The sequence below is a fragment of the Nicotiana tabacum genome, chromosome 3 (genome assembly GCF_000715075.1).
Source record: "Nicotiana tabacum cultivar K326 chromosome 3, ASM71507v2, whole genome shotgun sequence".
Lineage (NCBI taxonomy): Eukaryota > Viridiplantae > Streptophyta > Magnoliopsida > Solanales > Solanaceae > Nicotiana > Nicotiana tabacum.
The window spans coordinates 113509438-113520916 of NC_134082.1; the positions used below are offsets into that span (position 1 = coordinate 113509438).

Below are 11479 nucleotides of genomic sequence, written 5' to 3' on the forward strand. Positions count from 1 at the left end.
AATTAAAAAACATATGAATACATTCAGGGAATAGAGCGAGACAGTGAATACAATGAAATACATGGAGTACAACGAGATACATTAAAATAAAATGAATAAAAAGACAATGAATATAATAAAATACATGAAAATACGGCGAGATACATTGAAATATATTAACAGAATCTTCAAGTTGCTCAGCTCCAAACTCCGTCGTCTTTGTTCAAGAACAACCCTAATGTCGTCTCGTCGAGAGGGCCGCGATTTTGACTCGAAAGGCTACTGTTCCCGTTTCGATCAAGAACCCAGTCCCGTTTCGATATGTATTTGGGAGCAGCAGTTTGCCTTGAAATACAAACACCACTAAAAGCAATGAAATCTTCCATCACTTTAACACGCTTTGCAATCGTAGTAATGAGTTCGTGCGGCAATTCTGCCCAGTTCGCCATAGCATAAGTGGATGGAAGAGGAGGGAAGATGTAAGTCGGCTTCTAGGGCAAAAATAGCAACAGGAGGATTGTAATGCTTCTAGGGTTGTAAGGATTACAAGACAAAACAATTTGAGGGGATTTATTTAGGAGCGAAAATCTATCAACTTTAACACTTGCCACAACTTTGGAGCAAAAAAAATTGAAAATTTTGCGAGACAATGGAGATGAATCAGTGGAGAATCGTGGTTGTATTCATGGAGAAAGACTGGAGTTGAGAGAGAGAGAGGGTGGAGAAAAATCTGAAAGAATGAGAGAGAAAAATAATACAAAGCTTATTTTATGGCTTAAGAGTAGGAGATGACCATAAATAGAAATGACTATAAAAATCGAAAGGTAACTCTGGAATATAATTTTTTAAAAGGGTATTTATTTAAAATAAATAAGGTATCAACCTTTGTTATAGGAGGTAAAAATTCCTTTAATATATATATCTTTTAATCTACATTTACAACTTAGAATCCACAACGTGTAAATCATACTGCTCTTTATCACAGCCAGTCTCCAGCATCATTTGGTTGGCTTTGGGCTTTGGCAAGGAGGCTTTATCATAAGGAAGGAGCAATTTCTGTGAAAGAGAACTCACATCTGGCCTAGTTGAAAGGAGAAAAATGTAGCATCTTTTTTCCTGATATCCTCCCATGTCTCTAATATTTCTTGTGCTGAAGGCACCTTGGTTTCACAAGAGTTGTCATCTTCATCATCAGATATCCCGAGTCCTAACTGATCTATATCATCCAAGTAATCAAATTGGTCATCAAATGTTAGTTCTTCATCAGAAAGCTCCGAGATTGTGCTGGTCCCAGCCCTCTCATTTCCTCTTTGACTTAAGTGTGACATATCAGAAACTAACTCCCTATTGACACCTTTTTCTCTGGCACCAGAGGAATGGACATAGGCTTCATCATTACAGTCACCTTCATCAGCTTGAACATACTGAAGGTCAAATTCATCTGTATTAGCAGGAGCATTGCATGTATATAAAGTTCTATCCTTATCAGCTGTCATAGCACAGGCATCTGTTGCAAATTTAACAGGTTCACCGATTGAAAGCACTGTTGAAGTGTAAGATCCACAAAGAGATTCCAAGGCACTACATAAGTTTACAATGGTCGAGTCTGATCCCAAGGCTTGACTGCATAGCACATCAAATAATCCTCTCAACCTAGAATGGCTAATTCTTTCACCATTGTTGTTAAATAGGTCAATCCACTGTTGTTCACTGACACGAAATGGAGCATGAACCATTGATTTAATTAGAGCAACAGCTCTTTCAAAATCATATTGACAGGTGGCTTGACACAGAATCTCAAAGAAGAATGATGCATGAGGTATTTGACCAATTTCCAGTATTGCATCAAAAGCATGCTCTAGCAGATGCACCTGCTCCATGAATGAAGAAGCTTATAAAAGGAAATGAAGAATACAAAATAACAGGCTGATTTTTAACCTAGTTCCAACGAGATACTGATTTTTGATATAACTCCAATAACAGAGACTTATCTGGAACACAACCAACTCATGAAAAGTAACTGCATCCACAACTATAAAAGCATTTCATCATTGTTTCCACTCAACCTTTTTTCTTCTGTTATAGCTCAATTGCAGGTAAATCGTTGAAATAAGTTGAATCAACCTATAGGCTTACGCATTTTGACCAGGTAGATCTCATTGGCTAGATTTTTTTATATCTGGAAGGAGGGTGCTAATCTACTATTTGGTGTTAAAAAGATATCAATTTAAAAAGATATCAACAGCAAGTCCTGAGAAATAAACAAGTCTTTCAAATTTTACCTTCCCAGCTTTTGATGCTTCCACCAGGAGGTACGCGTGTCTACTTTGATCAAGCTGATACCCACTTAAGGCCATCTCCTTGTACACATACTCAAAGTATTCCCACTGGAGAGAGCAAGCAGAGGCCTCAAGCATTGAGGTGTATGTATATGCATCTGGGCTACGGGAAGAACTAAAGTTACCCTGGTAAAGTTGAGGACCAGGATCCTCTGTCTTAGCCCACTCAAATAATTCCTTAGCTTTATAGAACATATCATTCTTGCCATAAACCTTCAGCATGGCATTTATGATTCCTATGTCAGGTTCGCTATGCTTTTTACTGTGCTCAAATATACATATGCAACCATCAATGTGTCCACCATCCATGGATGACAAAATCATGCCAGTAAAGGTAACCACCAAAGGTCTTGTGTGACGTAGCATTTTCAGCTTCTCAATCTGTGGTAATAATTGAATGACTGAAATTGACTTTGTGCATCAAAAGATCAGCAGAAGATGAACCACGTAGACACATTTACACAAAGAGGAGAGAACTCTCGGATATCAGCAGATAATTTTGCATGTTATGCCACCTTTTCAATGAGATTGAGAGAGAGCATAAACTGACACAGCAGAAGATGCATACTTGAAGGCAACAAAATTTTGAGTCATGTAATGACTAAAGATCAAAGGTTAAAAAAATAAAATGAAAGGAACATATGCATGTGTGCATAATGAATTACTGTACAAGTACTATAACCAACTTTTCCTTTTAAAAAAGACATATCATGACACCACTCTTAGCTCCAAAGGCAAGAGCCGAAAATACCTACATTCCTCAATCAATGGGCTTGAAGAAATACCAAGAATCAAGCTTAAGAGAAGATGCATGAAATTGCTAAAATGAACTTGTTGATGGATTTCAATTCAGAATCCAACATCTCCCAGAATAAGTATTGTCTAAGTCCTCGACAAATTTGCCTTATTTTAAATGACAATCTTTATAATTAACGCCTGGCAGATGTGCTTTACTGCATGCAAAATTTGTGTCCTCCAAAAATATAAAGAAGTGCTAAAACTGAAATTACATTCAGAAAAACAATCTAATCCATTAGTCCAGCTGTACATGAAGTGATAGTACTGACGAGGGAACTTCTTTATGCAGTATACAACATGGGAACTGACTCTGAGAAAGTCTAAATAATGATTTATATAACTTAAGCTTCACTAACATAAGAAGTCTCTATAAAAACCATTAAAAGGAAAACAGATAAAGTGAAAAGGGTATGGATACCTCCAAGAATGCTTCTTTCCACATCCCATGGTAGCAAAGGCAGCAAGCCAGCTCATAATACACTGAGGCATTTCCAACAACTCCTCTTTGTTCCATTTCCCTCACCGCTTGAATGGCTTCATTGACTCTCCCCTCTCCCCAGAAAGCTTTTACAAGAACTAAAGGAATGCCGCAATATATTTCTTAGTTAAAAAGATTTGAGTGCTCCTTTTTGTGTTATCTTCTTTTTCTTTTTATTGGGAGGTTTGGGGTGGGGTGGGGGGAACTCGACAGTGGAAAGAAAACCATCTTACCTTTATAACTAAGAGCTTTTAGGGCTTCCCCACTTCTCTTCATCTTTCCAAAAAACTCATGGACAAGGTCAAATTTTCCAGATTGCAACATTACCTTTCAATAAAAGTGCAGCATCACTTGTCATACTTATAATGCTGCAATAACTATTTGGAGATAAATGACAAGCATTAGATGGTACATAGCACGCTGCAATTAGCAACTACCTGAATACTTACTGAATGGTTGTTTGATGATGCTAGTCTAAAATCTATATGCAGTTTACTGTGCCAGGGAGACATGCAAATGCTCATTGTGAAGCAAGAGAATAAACAAACAATCACTGTAATATCAATTGCTCCGTACTGGTATCAAAGGTATGGATCACCTCCAGATATTATAAATAATTCTTTTCATTTTGAAGGCGTAAAGCTAATTATTTTTGTAACTCGTAGCATTTTCTTAGTGCTAGACTCTGTGAGTAATACAAAGTCAACTTTATTAAAACTAAAAGGGGAAAAAAGTATGAACTACCTCCATCGCGAGTCCATAGCTTGGCCCATTTGGCTTAAGACCATTCTTTCTCAGCTGCTCAAAAGCCCAGAACACTCCCCTCCACTGGCGGGATGGTACACAAGCATTTAAAACCTGGCAGCCATTTAGTTAAGAGCATTGAAGTCACAAATATGAGCAGATTATTGAACAGAAAAAACAAAATTGGGACCTCCAAAGTACAAAAACTATCACTACTTATTTATCAGAAAAGAAAAAAGACAAATAGAAAAGGACAACAATTACTTACGGCATTATATACCACAAGATCCGGTTGAAGAACAGGATCCCAGTTCTTCTTCCGCATGTACTTTATCTTTTCAGGTTTTTGCTTCATGCAGTCAATGATGTTGATCAACTCTTTGAGCAGACCAGCTTGGCCAAGTGTAACTGCCACGCTATGGTAGGCTGCCATATCAGGGTAAATATGGGCATCTCCCTAAACATCACATAGTGTTAAACTCTCTCCAACCACATCATATGAGTATATTGAAGAAGGAGCTGACACATAAGAGTTAGGATATACTCTCATCAAATTGAAAACTTGAAGAGCTTCACGGGGCCTCCTTGCTTTCCCCAGAACTGCCAACAGTTTTGTGTACACAAACCTAGATAGACCAAACAAATTGTTTTCTCTTTTTTCAAGGAAATAGAAGCAACATATACACATGAAAGATTTACAATTGACCACACTGTAGCTCTGAAATCAAAACCATATATAAAACATATGTACCTGCTCTTGCAGCGTCTGTGTTCCTTAGAGTTGAAAACCCAGTGTACAACAGACAATGCGTGTCTCCACTGTCCCTTTTCACCAAGCCCTTCCACTAACCTCAGCATTTGCTCCTCAGTAAACTGCAATCCCGAGTGTTTCATCAACTTAGAGAACTTATAATCCTTCACACCTAGTTCTGTCCCACTCAATCTACAACAAGAATTGAGAAAATTATCAGCATTCTTTAACCAGTGGTGGATCTAGAGGATAGCATGCGGGTTCCCGGGAACCCAATAGCTTTTGTACGGTCCTTGTATATGTAAAAAAATTTAAATATTTATAAATATTTGATTGTGAACCCAATTGATAATTTGAAATGGTTATCGGAACCCATAAACTTCAAAGTCTGGATCCGTCTCTGCTTTAACCTACTGTAAACATGCAATATTCATACACTTATCAATCGTGCAATATTCATACACTTATCAATCGTACTATGACGATAACAACAATTACGCCTTAATGCCAAACTAATCGGATTAGCTATATTGCCACCTATCAGTTCAACAAAAATAACAACATCTCAATTTCAAATTAGTTGGGGTTCACGCACCTGTCAATAACAAACCGAATAGTCTCAGCTTCGCCTCTACGACGACGTGTATAGTCCCAGTTATCACTTTCATTATCGAACCATCCTTGTTTAATTTCAACACCATAATCCAAAAGCCATGAGAATTTATCTCTTTCACTCTCAATTATATCACTGAGCTCCCAAAGATGCTCAGAATTCAATTTATCACCAGAATACACTTTACTCTCACTAGAAAGCTCTTGCAATTTGAGTTTCTCAATTCTCTCCCAAGGCCTTCCCACCATTTTCACATCATTTTTGGCATTCACCTCTTTGTTGAAGCTTTTGTACTCTGACTTAACGGCGTGGAAATATGATTCTTCGGCAAGGGCTTGTGTTTGGGTTTCCGTGAGCGGTTCGGGTTCTTTAGCGGCTTTTTTGGCAAGACGTCGGTTGAATTTCTGAAGGTGCTTTTTGCGGAGAGTGTGGACGATTTTGGGAGTTGGGTCGACGCCGTTTTGCAGGAGGTTTTGCTTTAACTTTTCGACGTTTATTGATGGTGACGGAGAAGGAAGACGTGGAGGTCCGGTGGAGGCTTCCATGGAAATGGAGGGATGAGAAGGGAAGTGAACTGAGGCAATTACAGAGTTGGTACTCCCCGCTCTTTGCTGATAAGACTACCAGGAATTTGATTTCTTTTATTTGGATTTCAATAGGAGCATTTCTTTTCTTCTTTTCGTAATAAATTGATAATTAAAATGTTAGCAAATTAGATATTAGTATCTTGAGTACCAAAAATATATAATGACATCTAAATGTTAATTTGAGTAGATAGCTGGAAAAGGAAATTTATTTTCTACATGTAACATTTTGTAGAAAAACATTTTCCATTGTACTAAACTCACATTACTTTTACATATAAATTATTTCTTAACTTAAAATTTGCCTATTTACGTCTCAACATATAGAAATAATAATGTCACACTGTATATCACGTATTTTTATTATTAAAATACTCACATCATATTCTTACAATAGTAAATTTTGGAAGCATTAATGATAAAAAAAACCATTTTCTTTTACTGCCCTTCACCAACGCAATAGAAGTAGCATCATTCCAATGTTAAGAGAATTTGACAGAGATCAACTATTGAAGCTCACATAATCAAAGAATATACATAATTTGCCATCAGTAATTGGGGCTCCGATATAACAGAAAAGTAATGATCACTCAGGTTTCTTTCTTTCTTCTAATAAATCAAAGGTCTCCCTTCACACAAATTCGCAAACACTATAAAAGAGGAAAGGCACAGACAATAGAGAGAGTTGACACAGAAAATCCCAAAAAGAAAAAAAGAAACATGTAAGAACTCTTTCAATAATAATTTAATATACAATACAAGGAGAACTCTGGAGAAACCAGCAGAAAAAACCAATAGCCTCACAAAGTTAACATACAAATCAGTACTACAAAAAAGTGTGATCCTTAGCTCTTTGATTTCGAGTGCTTAACAAGCCAATCAATGACTGAGTCAATATTAGTGGAGTTCTTGCACGAGATCATATAGCAGCATACTTCTCTATCAGTTATTGATTTCAATCCCCTGCAAAACAACATAATATTCTTTAAGATAACTCCATATAGAGATAGTTAAAGCTATGTGACTAGGGTTCAAAAAATAGGACGGGGAAGGAGGGATAAGGTTAAGATCCCATCTTTCTTTGCAACTAGATATGAAGAGGAGGACATGCAGAGGCATTTGCATCCCCTGCCAAAAGCTTTTTCTAAACCATGTGAAATCTCTTTTGCTTCCTTTCCAATTTTATAGATCTGAACTGAAAGATTAAACTTTTCCTTCCCTTCCACAAACCAACCATAATGTAACCTAAGGCCGTAAAAGGCCACCAATCACTCGCACGTAATTTTCTGCACTTACATCTGGTCAGTCAAAGCCTGCTTGGACTGGGCACCGGGCTTGTCAATCTTGTTCCCCAATACAAGTAATGGAATACCACTCAGCGATGGCTTGCCCAGCAGGTCATGGAGTTCACTACTTGAAATGCTGAGGTTATCAGGATCAGCAGCATCAACAACATAACTGCAGGGAAGGGCATTTAAGGAATTCAGAAACAAAATAACTCAGGGCTACAATATTAAAACTCATACATATGCGTGAAACACTTTATCGTTGAAATTTATTAAAACTCTGAGGAGTTCATTATTTAGTATCATTCCTTTATAATACAGGGAGACGGTCAAGATCAAGGAATTCCACCTATCCAAGGCATAAAAACATAGATCTGTCAAGCGCCAGATCGGATAACTTGATCAGGCAAACCATGAGCTTCCATAAACTGTTCATTTATAAACCATGAAGAAAACGAAATTCATCTCAATTCATAAGAAGACCCACCATTTACCATGTGTTGTCTTCTAATACTTCAATAGTACTATTATACGACACAAACTCGTAAAGCACTCAGGATAGCTAACATAGAAGTGAGCCTACTAATAAAAGTAAAGGTGATAACTGAGTGTATAAATGGATTCATCAAGATCTATCTGTTAAAGTAATTCAAATAAGCTGGAAGGCAGATGCATACACTATAGCAGAAACTGCACGACAGTATCTCTCCCACATGCTGCGGAATCTGGGTTGACCTCCAAGGTCCCACAATTTTATAGTCACATTTCCTTTAGTCACTTTGCGCATGTTAAATCCCACCTGAATATAAAAATAAAAAAAAAGTTCTTATAATTATGAAAAATCAAGTATTTAGCAGAATTGGCTAAAAACAAAAAACTGGTATGAGATGCTTTAGGATGAAAACTTACTGTTGGTATCATGTCTTCACTGTATCCACCAGTCTAAGAATGAGAAGAGAGGAACAAACCCATTAAGGTGTCAGATTCCATTGGTTATATGGAAGCAAAAGTAAGTGAAACCATAACGATGAGTTGGCACTAGAATGTTAACTAGAAATTTACTTACAGCAATAACATTTACAAGAGATGTTTTCCCCGCATTTTGCAATCCTATCAATGAAAGCTCCATTTCCTGCTTAAAGAAGAGGCTGAAGGAACAAGCAAGTTTTGACATGAGGAATCATTTCATAAGAGCCAAAGGAAACATAGTGATCAGCACAAGTACATTTATAATATCGAAATTCCTATATGTATTATACTTTTAAGTCCACCTCAGAAAGAAGATAGCAATATGTTTCAACAATCAAGTTCCAAACTCAGAAATAACAGAGCCACAACAACACAATTGAAAGACCTTACACTAATAGCACCTACAATGTCTAAAGTACACAGCACGGTGGGATAATACAAAACTGAAACGGATGGGCAACTGTCAGATTTTAGTTTTCGGTCCATTCATTTCCCGAACAACCCCAGTTGAAACTCAGGAGAAATTTTTGCATCTGATGGAAGCTCAAGGGAAAGTATCAACTGCTGAATAAACAAAAGCAAAAAGGGCACTGAAAATTTACTTTACAAATTGTTGTTGTTACCTTTCTCAAAAGACATTTACTTTACAAATTGTTTCACCATTCAGTATCTAGTCCTTTTAAGAATATGAAAGCCGTTTCCAACAACATAGTTAGGTAATAGACCCTCTCTCGCATTAACATATATACTTTATTTTCTCTGAAAAGAGGTAGTCATCACTGACCAGACAAATAATCTGTATAGAGTAATGACTCCCAAGGAAGACACTAATCATTTTGCAAAAAACATAGAAAGATCAAAAGCTGTAAGAACTTCAAGGATTAGGGTGAAAAATTCAAATAAGAGAAGAAGGGAAATGGTTCAGCCAAATCTGAAAAAGTAAATAAACCAAAGGATACAATGACAACAGGATTAAGTTCTCAATACCTTGTCAAGAACAAAGAGAGCAAAATATAAGAGACCATCTAAGGACACAGAAACATGATTTCAGCTGGCACGGGAACCTTGGAAGAGAAGATATGAAATCCCTTCTTATAGTAGCAAAAAATATACAAGTTTTCAACAGGCCAATATGACAAGTGTGAATGAAAACTACCCGATTTATCCTAAAACGCTCACTTGTACCGAAGGGCAGAACAGATTTCTTGTCGTTTCAAAGTAGAAAATCTCCTTGCACTGTTAAAAAATAAATCTTTCGTGTCTGTTGCCATGCCTTGGTGGGAGGTGTAGTAGTGAAGTACAATAGAGAGGTTTAGTAACCTCAGAGTAACTCTTTCAGAACTGGATGAAGAGGCTCAGATAAGACAACTCTAAGGATAGAATTGAGAAAAAAGAACATCTTTTTATAGACAGTTCAACATCTCGTAGCCAGATAGCTTCAAAATCCAAAACCATGTTATGCCCATATCTGATAAAACAGACTGAATGTTTGCTGCCATTGATCTCCCACTCCAATTTCTTTTCCACGAGATGAAGTCAGTGATATAAACTTCTATGATATATGGGAATATGATGATTACTTTTATACTCATTAAGCAAACAAAACGAAAAAGAAGATGCAGAAATCATATCCTCCTTTTCCAAATTCCAGAAATCTCAAACAAAACAAATACGAGGTCACAGTACCAGAGGCACAGGCGGAGCCAGTGTTTTGGCTACGGGTTTGGCGAACCCAGTAGCTTTGGCTCAAACTCTGTATTTGTCTTCAAGAATTCATTTATTATTTACAATTTAATAATTTAGAACTCAATAACTTAATATTCTTAGAATTTCGAACCCATAAGCTTAAAAACCGTTCAACAGATAACGCACCCAAGTAGGAAAAAAGAAACAAACAAAAGGAAGACAGATCGTACATCACAGGACAAATTCATATACCTTTAACAATAATATCCCTATATTTATTTATTTATTTTCAAATCCATAAGTCAACAACGGCATATTAACAAGCCTCAATCTCAAATTAATTTTGATAGATTATAAGGATCCTATTTACCTTTATTATCTGTATGTCCTTTCTCCAAGCAATTATACTTTGAAAAGCTCATTATACAAAAATAAATTAAGAAAAGGAAATATACCTTCGAAGCCAATTGAGAAAAGCTTCCCAGATACCCATGGCTGATGTGAGGAAACGGAAACAAAAGAAAAGAGAGAGATCTGTATATAAGAATATCAGTATAAAAAATAAAGATCCCTCTCAGACACTTCACAAATATCCTTTGGGTAACTTCTTTTCCCTCGCTGCTGTTTATCGTATATGCGTACAAATATCAAATCACTCATAGGAGATACGGGACGAAATTATTATGGTTGGAGACAAATATTGTAACTACCCCCTCCCTTTCGGTGTGTCTGTGAGAAAGTATTTGCTTTAATTTAGCTTAAACTTACAATTCTACTCTATCTTAACGAGAAGGTTTTATAACCACATAAATTCTCTGGGCCCCTTTGTAATTTGTTTAGGACCATAAATTACAAAAAAATTCATTTTTTCTTAAACTCCGTGCTCAATCATAAATTACAAAAAGTTTGACATAAATTGGAACGGAGGGAGTAATTTTTAGCCCTTGAATCTACGTAGATTTACTAAATAGCCATTGCTATTGGCAGCTAAATTTCGCTGTCAGATGAGTGCTGGGCCAATCCAGCTCATCGTATAAATTGGCCACTTAAGGAATAATGAATCATACTCACCAAGAGAAGCGCGTGGCATTCACTATCAACGAAAATCTAAATCGATAGGCGAGAGGTGGTGCTTTTTGGATGATTACTGGACGGTGGGCAGCCCCGGGACCTTTTAGTTGTGGACGCACGTTAAGCCTACATTTACAACCCTAGGGTCGACGTGTCTTGTCTCCAACTTTTGATTGGTTAA

General features: G+C 36.8%; 2 protein-coding genes across 2 annotated transcripts; both read right to left on the reverse strand.

Annotated features, from left to right (window-relative positions):
- Nucleotides 1-792: 792 nt before the first annotated feature.
- On the reverse strand, nt 793-6338 carry LOC107784842 (pentatricopeptide repeat-containing protein At5g67570, chloroplastic-like). Its single transcript, XM_016606027.2, has 9 exons — nt 5685-6338; nt 5090-5281; nt 4883-4964; nt 4607-4795; nt 4339-4452; nt 3828-3921; nt 3535-3692; nt 2262-2699; nt 793-1850 (listed from the first exon to the last, which is right to left on the reverse strand). Exons 1-9 carry the CDS (start codon nt 6245-6247, stop codon nt 1050-1052), a joined length of 2631 nt encoding a protein of 876 aa, XP_016461513.2. The 5' UTR covers nt 6248-6338; the 3' UTR covers nt 793-1049.
- Nucleotides 6339-6989: 651 nt separating this feature from the next.
- LOC107784841 (ADP-ribosylation factor-like protein 8a) lies at nt 6990-10896 on the reverse strand. The gene is made up of 6 exons (XM_016606024.2): nt 10683-10896; nt 8639-8720; nt 8482-8514; nt 8250-8371; nt 7583-7744; nt 6990-7249 (listed from the first exon to the last, which is right to left on the reverse strand). The coding sequence occupies exons 1-6, from the start codon at nt 10718-10720 to the stop codon at nt 7132-7134; spliced, it is 555 nt and encodes a 184-aa protein (XP_016461510.1). The 5' UTR covers nt 10721-10896; the 3' UTR covers nt 6990-7131.
- Between the last annotated feature and the right edge of the window lie 583 nt (nt 10897-11479).